This window comes from Lepus europaeus, chromosome 4 (assembly GCF_033115175.1).
Source record: "Lepus europaeus isolate LE1 chromosome 4, mLepTim1.pri, whole genome shotgun sequence".
In the NCBI taxonomy this organism is placed as follows: Eukaryota; Metazoa; Chordata; class Mammalia; order Lagomorpha; family Leporidae; genus Lepus; species Lepus europaeus.
In genome coordinates this window covers 134,248,423-134,275,684 of record NC_084830.1, presented here as the reverse complement: position 1 = coordinate 134,275,684, position 27,262 = coordinate 134,248,423, and the positions used below count along the sequence as shown (strand labels likewise).

The following is a 27,262-nucleotide window of genomic DNA, read 5'->3' as shown; positions in this document are numbered from 1 at the left end:
CCCAAAGCCAGACACCCCAAGCTGACATTTTTAACAAGTATGTGACTATAGCAAAAGGAATAAAGATGGTGTGCAATGTATATCCACAGAAGATAAGTTTACATGTGTTATACAACATTTTGGTCATTAATGAGCTGAGCGATTAGATGCCCTACCATGTTCCCTGAGTTCAGTTTAGGTTACCGTGAGAACCATTTGGTTCCTGGTTCTTTTGAGATCTGCTTACAACAACAACAACAAAAATTTAAAAAGGGAAGAGCTCTACACCTATTAAGCATTTATTGTACACAATTTCTCAACTAACTTCTCAAAACAACCCAATGAGGTCCTATTAGTAACCTTATTTTATACATGAATAGTCCAAGGGAGAAAGGAGTGATTTGCCTAACTGATCTATCTAGTAACCAGCAGAGCTAAGGTTTCGTCATGTCTGCTAGAGTCCAAAACCATTTTCCTGACTGCTGGTTTAAACTGCTTCTCATTAAACTTAAGGATCATAAATCGTGTAACAAAAATTTACAATGGCTCTTCAGCCTTGCCAAGAGTTTGGTCACTTTCCTGTGGATCTGCCGGTGGTGTGAGGATATCTTGAAGTACCTTTCTCACCTGCTAACACCCCCTGATTCCAGAGAAAATCCCAGTTGACTTCATCCTGGGCCTCATCTTTCAGACAGAATGTCTGCTGGCCACTCAACCCCGGCTATTCTGCTTTCCCTCACACCCCACGGGTGGAAAGATGCCGTCTCTCCCCCAGTCGTTCTGCTCTTTAACAGACCTGAAAGTTTCCTGGTATCATCAGAAAATGAAATCACAAGGGCACCATGTCGTGGAAACAGATAATACAGCTCCATTTAAATATTTAAAACATATATCTGTTATTATAGCAGGTTCTCAGGGAAGAGAGCAAAGAAGTACCAGCGTCTCCACCAACAAGACAAACTTCACAACCTGAAGCTCTAATCCTTTTGATTTCCAACGACCTGAGCTCCTTTGGTTTACAAATAACTAATTTTATGGGAGATTCTAAGATCATCAAAGGGTTAAGAATCCAAAAAAAAGCACATCTCCAAAATTACTCTTCCAATAAATACATAAGTGTGATCAACAAAAATTATAAGTACCTTAGCTTTGTGGTTTAATTTCAAATTTCATAGTAGCTGTCTCAGCTTGAGACAAAGCTTGTTCCCTTCAAGGTTATTTGAGAGCAAGAGTTAGGGACAGAGGAATGAAACAGGGAATGAGAGCTAACATAAGAATGCACTGTTGTGTTAGCCAGCCAATGGGTGAATGATATTCATCCCACCCAACCTTCTGAAGTGTCTTATGGAATCTCAGGATTGCCTGTCCCAAAAGATGAACACAGGAAGCATTAATCCACAAACCCTCGTAAATGAAAAATGGTCTACACTCTGGATCGTCCACGTGTAGGTACAGAGCAAGTTCCCATGGACCCATGGACAGTTCACATTATAGCATCAGAGAACCCTGGGGCAGGAGGCAAGAGGCACACAGCAGGGTCTTCAGGAGAAACACTGTCAGGTTGTATCCACCTACACCTGGTAAAACTTCATAATTTAAGACAGAGGTAGAACTGAGAACATTCAAGGTGGTAACCAAGGTGTCCCATACACAACCATTGTCCATAGTTTGCTGTAACCTAAGAATAACATTCCTTCTTCATTCATGAACCCATTCAACAGATGTTTACTGAGCATCAACCCCATGCCGGTCACTGTGTCAGATATGGGGACTAGAAGAGTGACAAGAAACGTAAGTTCCTTGCTCTCTGTGCTTGGCAGTCTGTTGGGGGAATCAGCATTAAATAAAACATGATAACATAATTACTGAATTATTAATTGTGGTAACTGTTATGGAGAAGTGTAGTACAAAAAAGTTCTGCATGAGAGTATAAAGGAAAGTTTCTCTGAGAAAGTAGTATTTAAGCTCAAATTTGAAACAGAGTATGTACAAAGCAAAGGTAGGGGGTGGGCATTTGGTTTGGTGGTTAAGATGCTGGTTGAGAGGCTCACATCCCATATCAGAGTGCCTGGGTTCAAGCCCTAGGTTCCATCTCCGATTCCAACTTCCTGAATGTGGGAGGCTGATGAAGTTTCCATCTCTTAGCTTTGATCTAGTACAGTCTCTTTCATTGTGGATATTTGGAGAGTACACTAGTGTATGAGATTTCTCTCTCTCTTCCTCTCTTACTCTTAAATAACTATTTAAGGGGGGGGGGGGGCCGGAGGAGGAAGTTAGTAACTACGAAGTATGTTGCAGACAGAAGAGCAAGAACAAGTATCCTATGGCAGAAAATGTAACTGCCCTAAGAAAGAAGAGAAGCAGCCAATGGGTCTGAACTAGGGTGTGTGAGTGGAGGTGTGGGTATAAGCGAAGGCAAGGGAGGCACGTGTAAGACACAACGTGAGGGCCAGTGCTGCGGTACGGCAGGTTAAACTGCTGTCTGCAGGCTGGAATCCCACATGGGCACCGGTTTGAGTTCTGGTTGTCCCACTACTGATCCAGCTCCCTGCTAACGCACCTGAGAAATGAGCAGAAGATAGCCCAACTGTTTGGGCCCCTGCACCCATGTGAGAGACTTGAAGGAGGCTCCTGGCTCCTGGCTCCTGGCTCCTGGCTCCTGGCTTCAGCCTGACCCAGCCTCAGCTGTTGCAACCATTTGGGGAGTGAACCAGGAGATGGAATCTCTCTCTCTCTCTCTCTCTCACTGTGACCTATAAATAAATAAAATAAACCTTTTTAAAAAAAGACACAATGTACAGGACCTGATAGGTCAGAAAAAGGATTTATATTTTATCCTAAGACCATTAGGAACCAACTTGAGGGTTTTAATGTGGAAACAATATGATCAGATTCTTTTTTGTTTGTCTTTTTAAGAAAATCAAAATGTACTATAAACACAAACAGCAGAAGCTCATAAATATCACACTAATATTTAAAATAAGCACAGCCTATGATTCTCATATAACAGAGGGGAATGGGGCAGCCTAGGCAAGGCATACAGAGCGCACCTTTTTGTTTGTTGATAAAGACTGAATGTTCATCTGATCTGACGCCAAGGTAGCATTTGGGTAAGCTGGGACAAAATCCCCGCTTAGAACTCTTCCTCTTCTCCAAAAGCTTCAAAAGAAATTTCTTCCTCAAGACTAGCCTTCTCTGTGGGTGGTGTTGTGGACACCTGCAGTGCATGGTTTGAGAGGTGCCACAGGACCACTCCTCTTGCTCTTCTGAAACTTTCTCTGGCCCCCAATAGTGCTTGAAATTTTACCACAGTAGCTATCAGGCTTAACTTTTAACTGCCTGGAAAACCAGCAGAGTCCCCCACCAGGTGCATGCTGCCTTCCTGGGTCTGAGCTGGGTTGCTTGTATTTGCTCAGGGATAGGAGGAATCAAAGCTGTTTTAGACCAGAGACCATGCAGGAGCATGAAGGGCCTGAGACTGGGCAGACCGCAGAGCAGATGCTCAGAGAAACCCAGTCTCCTGCTCTGACTTCATTTTGTCTTGAGTTGGCAACAGGATCAGTTGAGGTATATGCTATGGTGTACAGATAAACACATGTGGATTCATACAGTAGACACACGAGTATACTTGTGGCATGTACGTAATTTCCTAACATGAAAACTGCTGGTGATAAGAACACATTAGTATGGCATTAGTGGTCCCGTGGCTTGGATCACAGTTTTGTAAGCTGGAGAAAGTTACTGCAGGGCCAGGCGGAGGCCAGGAGCCAGAAATCAATCCAGGCCTCCCACATGGGTGCTATAGACCCAAGTACTTGAGCCATTACCCACTGCCTGCCAGGGTGCACAGTAGCAGGAAGCTGGACTGAAAGTGGAGCCGGGACTTGAACACAGGTTTGTGGGTTCCCTCGTGCAGTTTAACTACCGTACCAAATGCCTGCATCCAGCTAATCTGTTTAAAGATTTAGCACTCACTGATCTGTGGCATACAGCAAGTGCTCCATAAACGTCACTGTGATTGAGATTATGTGTATGTGCATTCTTGTGCAAGCTTGTGTGTCTATGTGCATGGAGGCACAGTCCTGGATATGTAAGGGAGATGGAGCATGTTTGGGAGTGAGAGAGGGGAGGAGAGAAGATGTTGCCAACCCTGCAGCAGGAGCCCCAGCTCTGTGGCCTAGCCCGAGGGTGAGGGGACTGCAGGGTGGCTCACGGAGGAGCAGGGCTCAGCTTTGACAAGTGGGCAATAGTAATGGACAGCAAAGGGTCTCAGACTCCAAGGGCTTCCTATGGGCACAGAATCGAGAGTAGAAATTCTTAAACATTCATTGATTTATTTGAAAGAGAGAGGATGAGAGATATTCCATCCACTGGTTCACTACCCACATGGTCTCAATGATTAGGGCTACCCCAGCCAAAGCAAAGAGCTAAGAACTCCATCTGGGTCTCCTGCATGGGTGTAGGGGCTCAATTACCTGAGTCATCTTCCCCTGCTTTTGCAGGCGCACTAGTAGGGCGCTGGATCAGAAGTGGAGCAGTCGGGACACGAACCCGTATCCATAGCGGATGCTGGCCTCGCAGGTGGTCACTTAACCTGTTGAGCCATGCTGGCCCCTGGCTAGCACTTATAAGGAGCTGTTTCTTCCAAGTGTCTGGCTTGTGTTTGTTATCATAGTTCTGATGAAAGAGTTTGACCTTCTCAGGGAATCCTCAAAAAGGTGTAAGATAAACAGTCACCTCAGGATCTTTATAACTGAGCTGGCTTCCACTTTTTGTATAGCAGAGAAAAAGGGAGAGGTGAGAACACACACTTTCTGAGTGCTTGGTCTTGGGGCCTGGATTCTGTTTTGCCCGGAATGGATTCAGCACCAGAGTCAACTCCCAGGAGAGGGGTGGTGCAGGTAGGCAGCCGCCCGGCGGCGAAAGCGTTAACAGCGCCTGGTAAGGCGAGCCCTTGAAGTGAGTAAGACTCCGAGTCCTCAAAGTTTTCTGAGCGGTGGCCGCTGGCGGCTGCAGCCGCACCGGGCAGAAAGGAAAGGAAGCCGGCCGGAGGGAGCGCACCCCTGCGCAGCGGAGCAAGGGGCCGCGTGGGCCCAGCCCAGGATCCCGGCGCAAGGTTAGTGAGCGGCCCCGCGCCTTCCCCGGCGCCGCGCCCGCCCCGCGCGAGAGGAGTCCCAGTCCCGGGGAGCCGCCGCGGCGCCGCCTCTCCCCTGCGCCTGTCATGTCCGCCTGCTGACGGCCGGCCGGGGCCACTGGCCCGCCTGCCCAAACTCGCCCTCGGCGTCCCCGCAAGCCCCCTTGTCCTCCGGGAGACTGCCCTACACTGGAGACCCCTTTGCAGACTTCAGAAAGGAAGCTGTTTCTGGATCAGGGATTATTTGAAGAACAACTCCCTACCCACCCACACCCACACCCACACCCACACCCACACCACACACCCCTACCTGCCCGCCTTGGTTTGAACAGGCTGTGGCCACAACCCGGAATTCTCTCTGCCTTACTTGGAACTAACTCAACAGGCTGCAGGGCTCTGCCTTGTAGGAGGAAGATTGTGGCTGAGGCTGGGGGAAAAAAAGAAAAGAAAAGAAAGGAAAATGCTTCCAAGTTCCCTGCCCTGTAGCTAAGGTGAAACATTTTTTTGCAAACGGGTTTTAGTAGAAATGGCTCTCTTACTTTGCTAGAATGAAATGGAGGGAGGGGAAGAAAGGCAGCGGTTATACTGTGAAGGAAATATTCTACATCCACATGAGATTCAGATAACCCGACCTGCCTAAACTCTGCGTGTGATGCAAACGTAGAAGGAGGCAAAGCGCAGAGAGTACACGGGTGTGTGTGTGTGTGTGTGTGTGATTATCCATTGCTTTCCCCAGGCAGGGGTAAGGACAGCAAAGGGAGCCAGCGACCACTTCAGCAGGCCAGAGTCCCTGAGCAGTCTCTGCCCAATCGCTCCCTCTGATCCTCGCAGCAGGCAGGAGCTGAGGCTTCCACCTGCTAGCTGAATCAGAATGAGTCATTTGGAACTTGGGTGCCGGAACAAAGTACTTGCAAACTCCCTAGTGAGACACTGCCTTCACGTAGGTGGGATAGGCCTCCGAGTGAGTGCAGTCACAGCTTTTCCCTCTCTCCCTGTCTCCTTCCGACAGGCAGGGATTCTGCCGCTCGCCAGAGACTCGCAAGCTGTGCCAACCTTGGCTGAGCCGACCCGGTGATGTGGACCCTGCTCCTCCGCGTGGGGACTGGAGTTTGGAAATAAAATGGATGATTTGACCTTGCTTGATCTTCTGGAGTGCCCTGTGTGCTTTGAGAAGCTCGATGTCACGGCCAAGGTTCTTCCTTGCCAGCACACCTTCTGCAAACCATGTCTGCAGAGGATTTTCAAGGCGCACAAGGAACTGCGGTGCCCCGAATGCAGGACCCTGGTGCTGTGCAGCATCGAGGCGCTGCCGGCCAACCTGCTGCTCGTGCGTCTTCTGGATAGCGTGCGCTTGGGGCAGAGCTCCGGGAGAAGGGGCTCCATCCGCAGGCCCGGTACACTGACCCTACAGGACGGCAGGAAAGGCAGGACCAACGCCAGAAGTCTGCAGGCTAGCCCTTTCCACCTGGTGCCCAGTGTCAGAATCCACATGGACGGGGTAAGAAAGATCTCATTTGTTGATGTCACCCACTGGAGGCTGGACTGTGTATACTGGGTGCAGGGATTGAGAACGTACTTAGAGTTAACATTTCCCCTGGGATAAGTTTGTGTAGGCAGTGATCACTTGACTGAAACGTGGTAGAATCCTGAGCCTACCTAATCTATTGCAGCCTTCACTTGAGAGCAGTCAAAGCCTCCTCGTTTGTCCATGCTTCTTATTCAGAAGGTCATAGACAAGGGAAACCTGTTAGATTGTACCTTCTGTTTGGAGGGTATGGGAAATGCAGGAAGGATGGGAAAAAGAGGAAAACAAATCCAATTCCTTGTTGCTTTTGAGATCTCTGAGGAGTTTCCAAATATCAGGGTTTGCCTTAATTTTACCCAAATCCATCTTTCCATGCCCTGCTGTAAAAAGCTATTATGAAAATGCTCATTCATGATCTGTTTGAAGCTATCAAGGTACTTGGTGCCTGAGATTGTGCAGGAGGGAAGCGTCTATGTGGGTGGACAGATTAACTGCAATTAATAGCTGGGCTGTGAAGTCTAACAGTTGTGCATAGGATACCTGCAGATGTGTCTCACTTTACAAAGTGAATAATACATGCAAAAAACTACACACCTCGGGCTGGCGCCACGACCCACTAGGCTAATCCTGCAGCGCCGGCACCCCGGGTTCTAGTCCTGGTTGGGGCGCCGGTTCTGTCCTAGTTGCTCCTCTTCCATTCCAGCTCTCTGCTGTAGCCCAGGAAGGCAGTGGAGGATGCCCCAGGTCCTTGGGCCCTGCACCTGCATGGGAGACCAAGAGGAAGCACCTGGCTCCTGGCTTCTAGATCAGTGTAGCACGCCAGCCTTAGCGGCCATTTAGGGGGTGAACCAACGGAAGGAAGACCTTGCTCTCTGTCTCTCTCTCTAACTATGCCTGTCAAAAAAAAAAACGAAAAAAAAAACAAAAAAACAAAAAAACTACACACCAGGGCTGCAACGAAACAGACCCGGTCCAGCTACATGGGAAATCCCTCAGTGCTGTTTTTCCTGTCTGGAAGCTGCGGATCCCTCTGGCCATCGTGTGGGCACAGCCTGAGGACTCTGTGTTTTAGCCTTGGTGTGGAATGCTCTGTGGGAAGAACATGGCCCTGGTGAGTCGAGCAGGGTGGTTTGCACTGTCACAATTGGAGCTGGCATGTCAAAGCGGACACAAAAAGCCACAGCGTGAGTGGTTGGCTACGCAGAAAGACAGTGCTGCGTTCTGGAAGTCTAGAGCAAGCTTTTATACCCGCAGCGGAGTCCCTGCCGTGAACAGTAATAGGTGGTGGGAGGGTCCTGCCTGGGACCCCTGTCCCCAGCTCAGGGGAAGAGGCTTGTGATGTGTATTCAGAACAATTTGCTCAAGCTGTGCCTCCAGAGCTCGCCCTCCCTGGGGCCGCGCACCTTTCAGCCACCCTTGGGGTGGAGGCCTGTGTGAACTTCCGAAGGGAAGAGCAGTTTGCTGCAGATTTTCATTGCTGCTGCACTTGTGTGTGTGAACGCATTCCAGAAAAAGGGCCTGGCCCTCCTCTTTGAGCACCTCCATTAGCCCCGGTCTTGTCATCAATCAGAACCCACAGGCCTGGAAAAGGTGGAGTGGGCGTGGAGGAGCCAACTTTTCTCAAATATGCCTTGTTTATACAGAAAAGTACTCTGTCTGGGTAGCAAACCCCCCTGGAATTCCTCAGGCCCAGCAACCTCTCCGCCCCCACTCTGCAGCAGTCCGGCTGGCTTGTCTCTCAGAGGAGCATCATCACTCACTCAGTAAACGTTCCCAGACCGGGAGGGCGTGGGCCCCTTATTGGCCTTGCACCTTTTTGTTCAGGTTTTCATTTTTGCCATGTGGTTTGTGTGGCCAAGAAAAGTAGCACTGAAGGGAGCCATGGCACCCAAGATTGTGAACCAAAGAGGATTCCCAGGGCCCTCCTGGAGCGTGGAATCGATTTGAGAGTGGCTCGCATGTAAGAGACATCCATCAAGATGTTGGGTATCTCTGGAACTCTTGCACGGGGACTTTTAACACCAGACTAAGGTGTAGTAATGTGTCTGTGCTCACCTGCCAAGCTGCTCTGGCCCAGTCCCGTCATGAGGCTGAAAAAGAACCAAGGTCTCCTGTGTTCAGGCTGGGCCGGTCAGTACAGACACGGCTGCAGAGCAGAGCTGGCACCCTGTTTCCTTCATTTCCCGAGCTTTCCTTTCTTGATGGGGCTCATCTCGCCCACCTTGCCTCTCTCAGAGAAGCCCATCCCTGCATGTGAATATGGCTGGCACCCTATAACCTGTCTCTCCTCCCCAAAATACAAACATGGAAGTTGAAAGCAACCATGCATCCCTCAAAAGAGAACTGAGGATTTCCTGCTGCCACACTCCACTCTGTTGTGCTGGACAGAGGAGGGGAGTTGCATCCTTAGTCTTAACCCTCCTGAATTACTTGCTTTCTCTGCCTCAGTCCGTGCAGTCTGGTCAGCAGCTAATAACATTTGTCCCCTACCTCCTGCAGGACAGCGTGAAAATTATCTTTGCAGATACCCACATTGCCCTGGAAAACATCTGCTAGGCAGATGCAAAGCATCATCATTAGCACAGATGTCAACTTGCCGCACAGCTCTGGGCAGCCCGCTGAAGTTTGCTGGGTCTCAATTTAAAATTCTGTAAAATGGGAAAATATATTATAAAAGCAGAGAGCTACTATGAGATGTAACTAATTAGTGTTTGCAAGGCACCTTGAGAGCCTTAGATGAAAGGCATTTGGAAGATGATTATCATAGTAAACATTATTATTGACTGTATATTGTGCCCTGCCATGCATGAGGCATTCTATAAAACCCAGGAGGAGTTACAGCCCTTGAAGGAGAGTAGAACAGGTATTATTATTGTACTTGATTCGACGATGAGTCCACACCAAGGTAAAACTATGCATAAAGTACTCCCCTAAGAGGGCATAAATCACCTGTTGTCACAGGGTAGCATTTTGTAAAACACCTCTTGCAGTGGACTCGCTGATAACGTGGCACTTGGAAAGAGTTCATTTAACTTCTGTTCATGAGCTTTTCATGCCCAAAGCCTATTCTGCTCTCCTAGGCTCCTTTCAAAAAACAAGCTCATCAGGATCTTTTTGTTGGCTCCAAGAGGCCTGATGTGTCTTGTACCAGCCAGTATGCTAGGGTGGAACCAATAGTCACACCTCATGGTGCAGCCCAAGAGAGAGAAAAATTAGCCCATTGTGCCTACACATTTGGTACCCTCCCAAGCTGATTGTGTAAAAAGAAAACTTGAGAAACAACTGTAGGTTTTTACAGCATGCGATTATTTCAAACCAACAGGCAGGATCCACAAGGTCCTGGAAAGTGCCTGCTGGTGCAGATCAAATCAAATCACAGGTCCTTCTTCCCTCCCTTTATAAAGTCAACCCAGAGGAACCACGTGAGCTTTTGAAGCTTCTGAGTCCCTGATCTGAATTAGGATAGGCCAGAAAATGGACAATTTGGGGGCTTCGGCCTGAGACATGTCAAAGTGCAAATGCTGATTCTGCCCCTCAATAGATGTGCAGTTTGCATGAGTCACTTCAACCTCTGGGCCTCCAGCTCTCCAACTGCAAAGTGAAGATAATAGGAGGACCCACCTCAGAGGGCTGTTGTGAGCGATGAATGAGATGATTCACACCTTAGCACATTGACTGGCTTATATTAAGTGCTCAATAAATGTTAGCTGCGATTGTTATTGAAGTGACTCAACACTTTCTACTCTAAATTCCATGCCCCCTTTTACCCTCTTGTTAATCGAGTGCCATTCAGAGATGGTCCTGAGGTTCCTGATTTCTGCCTGCTTTTGTTTGCCTCCAAACGATCTGTGGCCATGATTCAAACGTGGACTTCTTCCCAGCATACACTGGCTGCACAGCTCCCTTCTGGGACCCTTAGGGAGCTGTGAGTCAATTCTAGGAGAAAACTCCCTAATGAACATCACTCCTCCAAAGACCAAGTTCAAAGGAAAAGCACACAGAGGGGAAGAGCCTGGTCCACTCCCCCAGCATCATCAATTCTTCAATAACTATTATTTCTGTTCTTCTTCCCCTGCTTCTCAGTCTCTCCCCCCACACAAATGCTGCCACCCTGGGTCTTGCAGCGCTGGACTTTGTCCTTTCGTTGTGAAGCACTGAGCTGATCACACACATTCCTGTCTTCCTCGCCCTGTACAGGGAGAACACACCTGCCACCTCCAGCACACAGACCAGGTGGCTCCGTCCTAGAAACAGTTTCAACTGATGTTGCAAGCAAGCGAGGAGAGGAAAAACGAGGTCAGAAAGCACATCAGGGACTAGCGGTGGGGTGGAAAGCAGAAGGCTGGCCAGCCCAGCCCCATCCTGCGTCTCTGATGTGTCCTCTGATGGAGCTGTCACACAGATGGTGGTTTTGCTTAATTTGCAAGGGGATCAGAATCAACCCAGGCCCCTGAAAACAGCAGGCAGGTGCCACCTGAGATAGCAGGGCACTAGGTGGCAGGTGGAGGAGGACGTGAAGGGAGAGACCAAGGGTGAGAAGTCAGGAAACACAGATGGCTCTCTGGATTCGGCAACCTTTGCAAACACTGTTAAAACCACATGGCCCCAAATTGGCACTGCCCCCAGCCTCTCTCTGCACATCCTTCCTGGTTATAATCCCTCTTTTGTTATGCACTGCATTGTTTAAGGATTTAAGGTTTTGTTATATACTGCATTGTTTAAGGATCAAATGGCCCTGGGTTTGTCCTGGGATTTGATCACTTGGTAGCTGTGCAGCCTTAGGCAAGTCACTGGACTTCTCTGATCCTCAGTTTCCGTATCTGTATAGTAGAGATAATAATGGTGTACATAGATCATAAGGCTATTGTGAGGTTAAATGAGACATAAACAGAACTTAACAAATGTGTCTGGATATAATAGGGGTTACTAAGTGCTGGCAACAGTAAATAATACAACTGTAACAAGAGAAGAAACAGCCTAGGACAATGGAGGTCTCTGCGTGCACACACAAACGTACAAAAGACCCCATGAAAAATTAGTCAAAGGGGACTTAAGGGATGAGCAAAAGGAAAGAGGTTTCTCAGGAACACCCAAAGATGGTGATGGAAAACAGAGCAGTGGTTGCCCGGGGTTATGGGTCAGGGAGAGCCTCAGGATCAGCCTGAGACAGCTTCATGGGAGGACAAGGCTAATCTGTGTCCTGATCGTGATGATTCTAAATGAATCTGTACGTATATTAAAATTCATGGAAACACACCATGAGGAAAAAAGGCAATTTTACTGTATGATAATTTTTAGAAGGTTTTTTTTTTAATTTAATTTTATTTTTTGACAGGCAGAGTGGACAGTGAGAGAGAGAGAGACAGAGAGAAAGGTCTTCCTTTGCCGTTGGTTCACCCTCCAATGACTGCTGCATCTGGCGCACCGCGCTGATCCGAAGCCAGGAGCCAGGTGCTTCTCCTGGTCTCCCATGCGGGTGCAGGGCCCAAGCACTTGGGCCATCCTCCACTGCACTCCCTGGCCACAGCAGAGAGCTGGCCTGGAAGAGGTGCAACCGGGACAGAATCCGGCGCCCCGACCAGGACTAGAACCCAGTGTGCCGGCGCTGCAGGCGGAGGATTAGCCTATTGAGCTGCAGCGCCGGCCTGTATGATAATTTTTAAAATGTACATTTATTTATTTATTAAGACAGAGTTACAGAGAGAGGGAGAGATGACAGAGCCAGCAAGGGAGCTTCCATCCACTGATTTACTACCCACATGACCACAATGGCCAGGGCTGTGCCAGGCTGAGGCCAGGAACCTGGACTTGCATCTGAGTGTCCCAGACAGGAGGCATGCTCCCAAGCGCTTTGGCCATCTTCTGTGGCTTTCCTAGGCACAGTATCAGGGAGCTGGATTGGAAGTGGAATGGCCAGGACTCAAACTGGCACTCATATGGGAATGCTAGCATCACAGGGAACAGCTTAACACACTGCACCACAACACTGGCCCCTGTATATTAATTTTAAAAATAATACTGGGATGGACACTGTGGTGCCACTAGATTTAAGCTGCTGCTTAAGACACATCCCATTTTGAAGTGCCAGGTCAAGTCCTGGCTGCTCCATCTCCAATCTGCCTTCTGGCCAATGCATCCTGGAAGGCAGTGGATGACAGCTCAGTACTTGCGTCCCAGCTACCCAAGAGGGAGACCTGGATGGAAGTCCTCAAAAGTGGCTTCACCCTGGCCCAGCCTTGGCTATGGCACTCTGCCTTTCAAACAGATAAAAATAATCTTTTTAATTAAGAATAATATTGAAAAAAAAAGGAAAGGGAGTGCTTGTTTTTTGTTTGTTTTTTGTCTCTGCCTGATTTTCACTTGGATCACTCTGACTTCTTTTCATCTCTATGTGTATTGGGTCAGTGCTACTTCTAGGAAGGATTCTGGCATCATCCCTGCAGGTGGGCTCCTCCCTACCTTAGGGAGCTCATCTGTCACCTGCTTCAGTTGTCTCATCAGTTAAAGGTGTCTGGACAAACAGTGGACAAACACACCAGCTCGTTCCCCATGGGATGGCCTGAGCTAAGGCTGATGGGTGGAGCCTGAGGTTTTCCTTACTCAACCTCAATTACCCAAGACCTGCACTGGGCACATGTCACCTAAGGGATTAGCCAGCACATATTTTGGTGCTGTTTTCATTTGCTTTTAGGAAAGGTTGCCCACCCACGTAGCCCGCCACACTATGAAGCTCAGCCCTTGACTTGTGAAGAGCAGCCTGATCCGGCCCATTCAGGTGTCATGACATCACTGCGGGTTTCACTGGCACCGGCTCAAAGACAACTCTAGGCACTTTTTTTCTCCTCTCTTTCTCATTCGTTTTATTCATGCGCACGCCTTAGAGCAGCCTTCTGCAAGGCATATTCCGCAAGCTCTAAATGGAAGTTCTGCACAGCTCCAAGGTCAAATCTGAAATTAAAGCTAAACATTTTTTTCTTTGCTGCAGGACACTTCAGAATTTTTAGCATGCTAATGGATTGTGAATCTGTCCATGGGAGATTATAATAAGAAACTTTCACCAAATTCCTGCGACATTGGCACCCCCTCTCCTCCGATAGTAATGTTAATTGTCCATGGAACAAAATTTGGGAAATACTGCCTCAGACTTAAGGTGCTTAGTCATAATGCAAAAGATACTTTTAGAAAACTGCCTGAAATTCACTATCACCTCTCTCTGCAGTATTTTTCTAGTTCCTACTAGTTTCCAGCTATAGGCACTGGGGCAACCCACACAGCAACGTAGATTCTCACCTTCCCAGTGCTTACTGTCAGATGGAAAAATACCAATGCTGACTGGTTGGTAATCCATGTAGTCAGCTTACCTGTCTACACATACACAATACACAAACACATGTGTGTGCATGAGGGATATTGGTACCGATTTTAAGACATTATCCAGTAGAAGATGTATTGTCTGGTGAGTTATAGATAACACAGGAAAACAGACATGCTACTGTGTTAGATGCTCACCATAAAATGCATCCAATTTTAGAAATGATAAGGTATAAAAACATGAGTGTCTTACTCAAGAGTACATGTTATCTTATTCCATTTATATAAGATTCTAGAAGCAATCAAACTATAAACAGTAGTGATTTGGGGAGTAATGAGGATGTTTTATGGATGGTATATAGGGTTTTCAAAATGCATCAAACTGGACACTTGAAATGGGTGTATTTTATGTGTAAAATTTTTAAAAAGATTTAAATTATTTATTTAATAATTTAATTATTTATTATATTTAATTATTTTAATTATTTATTTATTTGAGAGGTGGAGTTAGAGAGAGAGAGAGAGAGGGAGAGGGAAGAAGAGATAGAGAAAAAGGTCCTTCATCCACTGGTTCACTCCCCAAATGCCTGAACAGCCAGGAGCCAGAAGCTTCTTCTAGGAATCCTAAACGGATACAGGGGCCCAAGCACTTGGGTTATCTTCCACCACTTTCCCAGGCCATAAGCAGAGAGTTAGACCAGAAGAGGAGCAGCCAGGACATGGACCAGTGCCCATATGGGATGCCCGGCGCCACAGAGTAGGCTTGGCCTACTAAGCCACAGCACTAGCCCCTTTGTGTGTAAATTGCAACCCACTGAAGCTGTGTGGTTTTTAAGATTTTATTTATTTATTTGAAAGGCAGAGTGACACAGAGACAGACAAACAGACACAGACAAGGAGAGAGCTTCTGTATGCTAGTTCACTCCCCTTATAGTGACAATAGTCAGTACTAGGCCAGGATGAAGCCAGGATCCAGGAACTCCATTCGGGTCTCCCATATGGGTGGCAGGGACCCAAGCACTTGGGCCATCTTCCTCTGCTTTCTCAGGTGCATTAGCAGGGAGTTGGATCAGAAGAAGGGCAGCCAGGACTTGAACCAACACTCTGATATGCGATGGTGGCGTCTCAAGCAATGGCTAAACCCACGGTGACGCATGCCAGCCCTTAGCTGTGTGTTCTAAAAAGTCTTAGACTCAAGAAATGATAGTATATGAGAATGTCAGTGTGGAGCTTCAGTTGGAAGAAAATGAAGCCTACTGAACAGAAGGAAACTTCCAGGGGAGGGGGAGAACTCGTGTCTGAAGGGCCAGGAAGGGTCTGGTGCAGTTTAGGAAAGGCTGGTCTCTTCTGAGCAGGTGGGTGCTGGGAAAGGCAGGCTGCAGCTGTGATATCATGAATTAGAATGGAAGCTGGAGGAGAGGCGGTAGGGAACAGATGGGAAAGGGACACCTGCCTTCTTATCAAGGCAACTAGACACCAGCAGGAAGGCGCACCCAAACTGCTCTCTGTAACGAAGTCTCTACAGTGGCCATCGTGCCAAACCCGTGTCATGCCATTGGGCGGCCACATCAGCTGTGCTGCTACAGCGTGCTGGAGTCTGCAGCCAAGCAAGAGATCTCCGCTCCAAGCAGATAACTGAGGAGCAGTCTCTATGTCACTGGCACAGAGCCAATCTCTTCCACTGAAATGGTCAGGTTACCTGATAGCCCTAACACATGGGAATGCCAGCCAAGGCACCTAGAGCAAGTGATAGGACACGCACAAGGAAAGACAAGCCCACTCAACGTGTGCGGCGGCCGGTCCTTCCAGGCCATGGCAGCCCCCAGGGTCCCACTGCTCCAGTGCTCACAAGCCAGTGTCCTTGAACACTGGCTCAAGGGGTAGGTTCTGTCTCAACAACACACCAGGGACGCTCGTGGGCTCAGACAGCAGAACTCAAGTGGTAACTCAGTCCATCTCAGATCTCTGTCACTTCTCCAATCTTTCGTGCAAGCACAAAAAAGAATAGTAACTCATCTTATCTCCTAAGACTGTGTACAGAGTACCCAGCCTACAACCTGGCCCCTACTGGGAAGGGCAAACTTTACTCCAAATGGAAGAGTAAATAAATAAACATGTTCATTTCTGTGGCAGACTTCATGGACCCATGAAATAATTCCTCGCGGTGCAGAAATGAAGCCTTCCCGACTTAAGCCATTACAGAGCTATGTGGGGAATGAGCAACACACTATGTTGGCTGTAAAGTCATGTGGCAACTGAGCTATTCATGACATGCATCACCTTATTAACTGCTTTTTGGGTGACAGACCTCACCCTCTGCAAAGTGCAGCGGCCCAGCAGCATAAGCACTTAGCTCATGAATCGCTGTCCTCGAGTCGGGAAACGCCACTCTGTGTGACTGACTTCCTGTGCTGGATAGCACAGAGTTCGGTGAACTTCTGATCTTGGGAGAGACGTTGTGTCTGAGTTAACTGACACTCAGCCACGGGGACACCAGTGACGAAAAAGAAGAATCTTGAAAGGAATTTGTCAGGGAGCTATGAGAAGAAGGCAGCAACAAGCCTGTACCCCTCACACTACCAACGCCTTTTATAATTGGTTCCATAATTATTTATCATGATAAGCAGGCATCTATAAATCTATCATTTTAGCCTTCTCTAAGTATACAGCTCAGTGACATGGAGTAAATTCATCACCAGCATCCATCTCCAGAGCATACTCATCTCCCCATACTGAAACTCTGTACCCGTTAAACAATAACTTTCTCCTCTCCCCCATACTCCCATGTGTGTGTCATGTGAGTCTTTGTGTGTGTATTCTATTTCTTTCTGAGTAAGAGGAATAGATATCATTTTAAAAATGTTTTCTGGGGCGGGCATTGTGGTGTAGCAGGCAGCCTGCAATGCCAGCGTTCCATGTGGGCTCCAGTTCATGTCCCAGCTGCCTCACTTCCAATCTAGCTCCCTGCTAATGTGCCTGGGAAAGCAGCAGAGGCAAGTGCTTCGGTCCCTCTCACCCATGTGGGAGACATGGAATAAGCTCCTGGCTCCTGGCTTCAGCCTGCTGCAGCCATGGCTATTGCAACCATTTGGGGAGTGAACCAGCTGATGGAGGATCTCTCGGTCTGTCCTTTTGTCTCTAACTCTGCCTTTCAACTAACTAAATAAAATTTTTTTAGAAAGTATTTTCCAATTTTCTACTGCCTCTGGCCTTAGACTTGCTGTGAGATAAGAAAGACAATGTGATTCAGAACAAAGCCTCTCCATTCATGAGTACTGGCTGGGTGCTTCTGGGTGAGTTACTTAGCAACTCTGAGCATGACTGCTGTCACTTGGGAACGCCAGGCTCAGCACATAGATGGATTTAGTAAGATAATACCTATAAAGTGCCTACTACAGGGCCTGGTATCAAAAAAGATCATAAAAACGTTAAGGATCTGCTTGTACTCCCTCTGATGGGTTTATCTTCTAATATGCTATCACGCTTAGCACAGTTGGCCCACTGTTGCCCTGTGCCATAGACATGGGGATAATAATGACCACAGTGTCAGAGGGTAAGTCAAAACGATTTTGTAAGGCTCTTATTCAGCACAGGGTCTGACATGTAGTCAACTCAGTGATGATCAATGTCAGACACTGTCATTGCTGCTACTCCCCAGGAATGGTCCACCCAACAGGTACATGCAGGATGCCTTTCACAGGTAAGACCTTCTTTTGGCCTTGAGTAGAAAACCAAAGTAAATGAGCCGTGATCCTTGTCTTCAAAGAACCCACGTAAGCTAATAATTACAATGCAGTTAATAAAACTTGAAGGGGTTCCTAATGTGTTAGGAGAGTTCTGGTGAAGGGCTGGTCGACCAACCAAGAGAACCGAGGATTTACTGTGTGCCACTCGCTGGACTCTGCACCTCTCCCGACAGCGCCTCCCTTAACACTACAGACAACCCACTGGGGTGAGTGCTCCTGGGTGTAAAGGCTCGTGCTCAGTAAATGCTGATAAAACAAGACAGGAGATACTACTACAGATCCAAATGTAGGGTCCAGGGCTAGCGCCATGGCTCACTTGGTTAATCCTCCACCTGTGGCACCGGCATCCCATGTGGGCACCAGGTTTAATCCTGGTTGCTCCTCTTCCAGTCCAGTTCTCTGCTGTGACCCGGGAAGGCAGTGGAGGATGGCCCAAGTGCTTGGTCCCTGCATCCGCAGGGGAGACCAGGAGGAAGCACCTGGCTCCTGGCTTCAGATTGGTGCAGCGCCGGCCATGGTGGCCATTTGTGGGGTGAACCAACGGAAGGAAAACCTTTCTCTCTCTCTCACTGTCTAACTCTGCCTGTCAAATTAAAAAAAAAGTAGGAATCCTGTGGTTAGGGGGGAGGGGAGGGCTCAGGGAAGTTACAGACATTGCATTTTAAAAAAAATACAGATGACCTGATCCCTAATCACCCAGGCACAACAGACACCCAGGACACTGAGGACTGAGGCTTCCAGATGTGTTGGGTGCTGGGTCCTGGCCCTGTGGCCCCAGCGCCCCTGGCTTTGGAGATTGTGCCTGTCAGTTTTCATTCACTGTTACCCTTCCCTGAAAAGCTAACAGAAAAACTTCAGCCTGAAGACTGGAGAAATAAGGCGAATAATCCCAGGGCGCTTAAAACGGACCCCCGGAGCTGAGGGCATTCGTCACTGCCAGTGTTAGAGAGGGGGCTTGATCAGTAAAGTACTCCCACATAGCTGACTGCAGCCCCTCCTGGGGTCTCAGCGCAGCCCCCCTCCCCCCCAGAAATCGGCTGAGGTGCCTCCACAGGGTTGCAGGGTGTCCACCATCCCCCAGCCTCCACAGCTCCTGTCCGGCTGCAGAGCGCTTTCTGCTCTGCTGGGCTGTCAGCTCCATGGGTAAGGAGGTGCCCTGTCATCCTCTGTACCTGGCAGGGGCTTGGACATGCAATCACTAAATATTAATTACACAGTGCGCAATGCCGTTCTGGCATTGCAAGGAACTGCAGTTACATTCGCCAGTCTCGTGCCTGAGGAGCTCTTGGTACCTTCCCCTGGGGCTCTGGGACAGGCCAGGCCCCGGCCATTTTGTGCACAGAATCTCTCCCAGCCCCCGTCTTGTTGACAAAGGTATTTCTTGACCGAAGGCCGGGTGTGTCCGGGATGGCACGCAGGAGCTTGCAGCATTTTCAGAGGTAATTGGGAGGTGAAGAAGTCAAACCGGAAAGGGGCGAGATGCCGAGGACTACAGCAACTCGCTGCTGGGCCGAGGCCTTCCGAGCAGGTTGCCCTGGTTTTTACAGAATTAAGAATGATCTCGTTGGACACACAAAAGTGTTCTAATTGGTTGCCAAGGCGATGCGGCAGAATCACCAAACACAGAGCAGGAAGAGGACTCTGCAGGGCTGTGTGTGTCTGTGATATTAACAAGCTGCCTGGATCTGCGAAGGCAAGGCGACAGTAAACTTTAATTGGGACTTTTGCCTAATAAACAAGAAAGGCAGAGAAATGGAGGGGCAGAAAAAAGACAACTTCCCCCTCCTGCTTTCCAGAAAAGTGGGAGAGGTGATCTTCCTGGTGCCACTTCTCTCCTTGGAGCGCAGGATTCGCGCAGCCTGGGGAAGGCCAGGTGGACTGGTTCCGCAAGTGCGGGGAGGAGGAGTCTGGTGAGAGAAGAATGGAGGGATCCAGGGGGCGGGTTTTAACAGGAAAGAAAAAAGCATTTCCTGCCTCTTGCCTTTATGTCCCTTTGTATTAGAAAGGAAAGCAGTTTTCAGCTGAATGCATTTCTTCTTGTCTTGCTTTACAATGTTTTGGAGAGACCAGGACAGGAGGTGGATGGAGTTGTTGCTGATTGTCTGGCTGCAGCCATCACAGAACACAGAGCACATGCCAGGCACTGTACAAAGGAAACATGCTTTTCTTTAATCTTCCCAAGGAACCCTTGGAGATCCATGTATCTCCCCATTTTAAAGGCAAAGAGGCCACTAGGAAGGGGCAGAGCCACTTGAAGGCTACACTGAGCCCTGAGCCATCAGCCACGTCCTGCTGGTTTATGGATTAGGTAGACAGTCCTTGGCTGAACCCAAGAACTGGGCTCTGAGCAGACCCAGCTCTGTGACGAAGAGCAGCTTGATGTTCCTGACACTATCTGCCCCTGATGGCTGGTTCTGGTCTAGCCCAACATTGGGACTTTAATGTTGCTGATGGGCTTCTCCGTATGCCATAATCCTCAGCAAATCCAACTCTGCATTAATGCTACACTGTGCCTTTACCGGGTACTGCTTCATCAGAAAATGAGGAGCTGGCATTGTGCCAGAGCTGGTAAAGCCACCGCCTGTGACACCAGCATCCCATATGGGTGTGGATTCGTGTCCTGGCTGCTCCGCTTCCAATCCAGCTTCCTACTAGTGGCCTGGGAAAAGCAGCAGAAGATGGCCCGTGTACTTTGGTCCTGACACCCCCTAGGGAGACCTGGATAAAGCTTCCGGCTCCTGGCTTTAGCCTGGCCCAGCCCTAGTCATCGTGGCCATCTGGGGAGTGAACCAGGAATGGAAGATTTCTCTTCCTCTGTCTCTATAACTCTGGTTTTCAAGATAAATAAATCTTTTTTCAAAAATGACATAGTAACAGTGAACCTAGGGAAAGAGAGGCAAGAGGAGGGGAAATCTAGAGAGATGAAAGAGGAGCATAGAAAAGGTAGAAGCAAAAAAAGTGCGTATGAGGTTTAGACAACGTAAACCAAAGCCGGGGAGAAAGGAGGGGTAAAGGGAAAAGAAAAAGGGAAGCAATCAGGTATGCAAGGGACGAGTCAGGAGCTATGACAAGCTCTGGTCTAGAACTGTAACTTCTGATCTGTCCCTTATAGGACCCCTCTTCTGGACATGGCAAAATGGTCCCTGACAGGAGCAGAGCAAGTAGAGCCTGAAATTCGGGAAACCTGGCTTCTAGTCCTATCTTAGCTGAAAACCATGTGACCCAAAATGTATCTGAGTGCTTACTAAATCTCAGCAATTCCTATGGTTATGGATAAAGTCTCAAGTTCTCTGAGTCTCAAGATCCCAGCATCCCACGTTTAAAATTTTTTCCTCTTCATGTTTGCACTTATGTTATTTAAAATTTTTTTGTTAGAAATGCAGAGTTAGAGAGAGAAAGGGAGAGGGAGAGTGAGAGAGGGAGAGGGAAAAGGATATATATATATATATATATATATATATATATATATATATATATATACTTATTTTACATTGGCTGGTTCCCTTCCCAAATGCCTGTAACAGCCAAGGCTAGGTCAGGCTGAAGCCAGGAGCCAGAACCCACATCCTGGTCTCCTACGTGAGTGGCAGGGACTCAAGGATTTCAGCCACAATCTGCTGCCTGCTCAGAAGCAGAGTACGCAGGATTCCAATCAGGCACTTCTGTTTGGGATACAGGTGTCCCAGGCAGTGCCTTAACGCGCTGCACCACCATACCCGCTCCTGCATTTATGTTTTTAAGAAAAAATACAAATGTAAAGGTTTACATAAAAATAGCGACCGGTTTTGAGTCCTTCCAGTCCTGGGGACCTGTGCTAAACTCTCTGCCGCAAAGGCAGATTCAATCCAGAGAAACGCTGCTTGTGCAGAAGGAACTGCGACACAGCAGGGCCAGGTAGTCAGCCCAGAGTCATCTCTGCAGACTGACGCCGAACCCACGTTTGCGACCACCAGTTATGCTGGTTCATCCTGCAGCACGTCATCCTGCAGCACGGAAGCCACGCCTCCCTCATGTGAAGACTGGGGACAGCACATGGCTTTTTCACTTAGAACAAGGCCTCAGCAAATCTCTCTAAAGTCACATTACTAGTATAAATCTTAGCACTCCAAAAACGCGAAAGAACAGCCACATGTGCAGAGACTGGAGGACTCTAATTCCCCTGTATTCTAGAATCTCACGTCCAACACAGAACTTAAAGCTCTCACCAGCCAGCCAACTTTAGCTTCCAGGCAGAGACTCATACAACTGTGCATTCAACTCTCCACCTCTGGGCAGAATATTTGAAACAATCTTCCTGAAATTGACCCATACAAAACACCTCTACCCCCTCTTTCATGGGAATTTATAAGTCTCTGAGGGGGATTCAGGAGGGGTGTGTATTTGTTAACTTTCTTTTTCAATCTTAGGTTCTCCAGGCTAAAGTACTTTTCTTAGTTCACTCAATGAGCTGGTTTTAAGTTTTTTTAACTCAAGGAATAAGATAGAGACATAGCCAAGACCAGAGGATATGAATTCTCATGGCCAGTTTCAAATCCCAATTCTGCCTCTTGTTAGCTATGTGCCTTTAGGAAAATCGGTTACCCTTCCCACACGGCAGTCTCTTCATGGAGAATGGAAATAACATCTAAGCCACCCCGTCCACTGACTCTGAGGATTAATCTACACTCTCAAGAACTGGCCTTTAAATGTACCAAGGACACATTCATGATTTTTATTACTATTTACTATTAGTAATGCCATTCTTTCTGAACAGGTATTCATCCTATTCCTCTTAAGGTACTTGATCCAGAATTACTTTCTGTTTAAATGAGCCACAAATAAGCACAAGGGGGTTGAGCCCCATAAAACGTCTCTGAAGTGTCTCATGTGTGGGGGATCACTCCAGGAGGAATTGCTGTGCTCCTGGGGAATCTCTCCTGGGACTCCTTCCCTGCAAAAAAGTCCCTGGCCATGACAGAACTTGCTAAAATAACACCTTCCCCAAAATGAAAAATGCTACCCTTGAAAGCATTATAGAGGAAAAAAAGATCTTTAGTCCTCAAAGTTTCAGGGAGCATATTTCACATTCTGTAGGAGCACGGCAGGCTACTGGTATAAACTAAAACTCTGTGAAGGGAAACAATGCTACTTCAATAATCGCCAACACTCACTCATTGCATAAATATGTATTGAGTGCTCACTATGCACCAGATGGGAAGCTAGGCACTAGGATATAATCATGAACAAGGTAGGCAGATGACATGCACAGTACAGGGCTGGATAAAAAGAACAACAACAAAATCCGTGATTATGGCTGGATTCCCGAGATGCGGACTGAGTGCTTAAGGATGATTTGGGAAGAGGAGTGGGGACATCACAGAGGATAGAGAGAGGCCAACAGAGAGATGTCATGGAGCCAGCTACCACAGTTGAGGATCAGAGCTTAACCATGGACATTGTTTGGGAAACCATGTAAAACTCAGATCAAAGAATCACACCGGCCAAAAAGTAGGGAATTTGGGATAGTTGTACCCCTGTACCTGTCAGTCATTGATTAAGAGCTGCGTCAGGAGCAAAGCAGGTTCTAGAAGGTTAAGAGAAGACTTCTAATAACATTGTAGTGCTGGCTGTTGGAAGCTGAGTGGCAGAGAAATAGCAAACGGCTCTAAGGTGATGTGAGCAGAACACCAACAGCTACTCTCTCTCCCTCCCTTCCTCCTCCTCCTATCTCTCCTTCCCATCCTCTCTCTTCCCTCTCCTCCTCCTTTTCTTACTCTCTCTCTCTTCCTTTCTATCCCTTCCTCACCTCCTGTTTTCCCTTCTTTCTCACCATAATAATCACACACGGTGATTCATGTCTGCCATATAAACCAACAATAAACAAGAAAGTGGAATGGAGGACAAAGGAAGATCTCTGATCAGAGCAGTGAGCCAACTTCTCTAGGGGAGGCAACTGTGCTGAGACTGGAGGACGAGTGGGGGCAGCCATATGATGAGCAGAGGACAGGGGCCAGCCGGGGAGGATACCGGCAGCCTGTGCCCAGAAACTGGAGAGAATGCCATGAATTCTGGGTCTGGGAACCGAGCAGAGGCCTGCGCGGCTGATGGGTGTTAAACCATGAGCTGAGTGCTATACGGTAAGGCCGCAGAGGAAGGGCCAGGACCAAAATACATGGCAGTGCAGTGGGCTTAGATCTCACATGCACCAAAGATTAAAGCAGGGAATAACCTGACCCGATTTTTAGTTCAAAGTACCACTGTGGCTCCTACGTGGAAAGACAGTTTCTGGAGGACAAGAATGGAAATAGAAGACCAATTCTGGCCTTTAGATGGGTGGCCTGGACTGGTGTGGCGGTAGCAGTGATGGAGAGAAGGGTTTGGATTTACCAACAAATCTGGAAGTAGGAACAATGGAGCAAATGCAACCCTTTATGCATCACTAACCTTATGGAAAACTCAATGTGCTAAGCACTTCCATACAATTATTACAGCCTCTGGGTGCTGATATCTTCATCATCACTTTACAGGTAAGATTGAGGCTCAGAAAGATGAAACGGTTCAAAGCCACACAGAGAAGAGACAAAGCTGGATTTGGCCAAAGCTGTTGCTCTGAAGGTGCTACATTCCGGCATTTAAACAGAGGTGCCACTCTGCCTGGTTCCACCAACTACTTTCATTCTGTTATTTAACATTCTAAATTATTTTTTAAAAAGCAGAAAATGATTACCAGATCAAAAGGGGGTTAACATTTTGAGACCCTGTATACAAAAACCTAACTGACTTTCACCTGTGTTTGCCAGGACTCTTTCAGTTCTCCTTGCTGAATGTGGTCCTCACTGTACCCTTCAGTAGCATCTACCTGCAGAACGTTGTCAGAGAAGGAGGCAATCATTGACGTTAAAACCAAAAGACCATGGTGGCTTGTATTTGTCTCTTTGTGCTTGCAAATTGCATTCTGCATGCTGTGGATCAAAGAAAGTAAGTCCTCCAGGGTTCTTGATTTCAAAAAGTAGAACCTACTTCAAAAAGCAAGATGTGGGGTCGGCGCTGTGGTGCAACGGGTTAATGCCCTGGCCTGAAGCGCCAGCATCCCATATGGTGCCGGTTCTAGTCCTGGCTGCTCCTCTTCCAATCCAGCTCTCTGCTATGGCCTGGGAAAGCAGTGGAAGATGGCCCAAGTCCTTGGGCCCTTGCACCCACATAGGAGACCCGCAAGAAGCTCCTGGCTCCTGGCTTCAGATTGGCTCAGCTCTGACCGTTGCGGCCAAATGGGGAGTGAACCAGCGGATGGAAGACCTCTATCTCTCTCCCTGCCTCTCCTCTCTCTGCGTAACTCTTTCAAATAAATAAATAAATCTTTAAAAAAAGAAAAAGCAAGATGTCAGAAGACAGGAGTCATAAAACAGATCCTAGCCAGTTCGCAGAAATCTGGGGGGCTAGAAAGCCTGATTAGAGGCCCCTCTGCCACCAGGAACCGCCACAATGACCACATGCTGGCTTCCAGGTCTGACTCCACTGGGACTGAACATGAAGGCTGTCCTGGCTTCATCCCTGTTGATGCAGCGGGAGGCTAATCTGCTTAAGGCCTCCACTACCTTCCCACAGAGGGACAAGGAATCTTCCCAGGCCCTCGCTTTGGGTCATCAACTCCCTATTTGAAATTCAGGTCAGGTCTATCTCATTGACAAAGCCGAGATCCCTGGATGAAAGCAAGGCATTTTCAGCTTCTCACTTTTGAAGCAGATTCTGCCATCCCCTAGAACTTGAGGAAAGGGAGTTCTCACACAGGGAAAGGGAGCTCAGAGGCGGGACACTCAGGAGAACCACAGGAGGTCTGGTACGATATATGATGACAGGGGTGGATACTGGCAATTAAGATGCCCATGTTCCACACTGGAGAACCTGGGGTCGACACTCTGCTCCAGCTCCTAACTCCAGCTTCCTGCTTAGGCTGATCTTGGGAAGCCGTGCTGGCGGCTCCAGATGCTGGATCCCTGCCACCCACGTGGAAAACCTAGTGAATGATTCAGAGCTTCAAACTGGCCAGCCCTGGCCATGGCAGGCATCTGAGGATGGAACCAGAAGGTGGGAACTCTCTCTCTCTCTCTCTCTCTCTCTCTCTCTCTCTCCCCCCCCCCTCACACATACACACATACACATACATGCACACTCTCTACATCTTATATGAATGAATAATTTTAACAAGGAAAGAAACATGTTAACAGGTCAGCAGCCATCTGGCTTCCAGAGTTCCAGCTCCACCACCCCGAAGAGAAGGAGATTCTTTCAGCATCAGTAGTTCAATGCCTGCCACATATTAAACATCGCTTTGATTGAAGTGATTCAGAAAGTTAACAATCAAGGCCTGATTCTAAATCCTGAGACTCTGTTGTACATGACACTGTCAAACCTAAGGTGGAATTAAAGTCCTGCGTCCCCCTAATTACTTATGTCTCCTGTACGTGTTCCCTGAGCTTTTATTTAAACATGGGCAGGCTGATGTGCTCCATTTTTGTTGAACTTTTATGGCTGTCTAATTTACTTCTGTGTGGAAGGGAAGGGATATATAATTTCTGAAAAATGGAAACCTGGCATTTTTTTTTACCAGTGAAGTCTACTAGAATAGAAAATGAGATTCTTACCTAGGAAGAATATTAACAGAATGTAAAATTGCTATCGGCACTTAAAGATACATTAGCAGGGTCAAAACTGGGATCAAAAAGAACCCAATAGGCAGGGCAGCTGGCAAATACAATTCTCAGTTTCACTGAGAAAAACCAGGCAGGAATTTAAAATACAATTTGTCAAAGAGCCTTCCCAGGTAGTGAGGTATTTGATAGCAGCACGACACTGATGAAAATTTTTATACAAATGCTGAAATTAGTTTTGCTAACACATACTCCTAGGGTGAGCACCATCCAGCCTTGACTCTTGCCTGTGGAGATAAAATAAAGAGGGCACATAGATAGCATTCTTGAAGATACTGGGATTTTTCAGGAGCTGCTGCTGCATTCCTACGTCCGTCCTTAATTTGTGTCCTTGTGTCAATTCCAAAGAGTTTGTAATGAGGGAAAAATCCAGAGGGCTCATGTTAGTTGTCACTAATGGCAGTCTGTCTTCCCTGGTGATAGAACTAAGAATGTGATGACTCATTGGAATGTTCCCATTTAGCAGGCAATAATCTGTGGGGCTCTTCTCTAACTACCATTGCCTCTTTTTGGCCTGGGGAGAAGGAGAGAGGTAACATTGCAGAGTTGGATGAAGTCTATTCATGGATGGGATTCTAGGTGCAGATCAGGAACAATCTCAGGATTCTTTGGAATGAAAGGACTCCAGTACCTAACATACAGGACATAATCCTGGTGAACAGTGGCTCAACGACTTAGCAGCTTTGGTCTAAAAAAACAGAAGTCTTGGCTGCCGCTTGGCCCTGTACTATAACCAAAAGAGTTTCATCCTTTTCACCGAAGTGGAAGAATGAAGCCATCGATTTAGTAAGAAAGAAAAGTTGGCCAAGCCAGGTGATAGCCCGACTTTTATTAACACTGATCAGACCAATTTTTCCAGAAAAACGTGTGCAAACACAGT

The 27,262-nt window shown here is 47.7% G+C and overlaps 1 protein-coding gene across 3 annotated transcripts in view; it reads left to right on the top strand.

Annotated features, from left to right (window-relative positions):
• The first annotated feature begins 5,063 nt into the window (after positions 1–5,063).
• The window catches only part of SH3RF2 (SH3 domain containing ring finger 2), a 133,545-nt gene continuing 111,346 nt past the window's right edge, over positions 5,064–27,262 (top strand). For all 3 annotated transcript variants that reach the window (XM_062189735.1, XM_062189736.1, XM_062189734.1), the window contains exons 1-2: positions 5,064–5,095; positions 6,123–6,611. In XM_062189735.1, the coding sequence (XP_062045719.1) occupies positions 6,234–6,611 (378 nt within the window). In that variant the 5' untranslated portion in view covers positions 5,064–5,095; positions 6,123–6,233. The remainder of the gene's footprint in view (positions 5,096–6,122; positions 6,612–27,262) is intronic.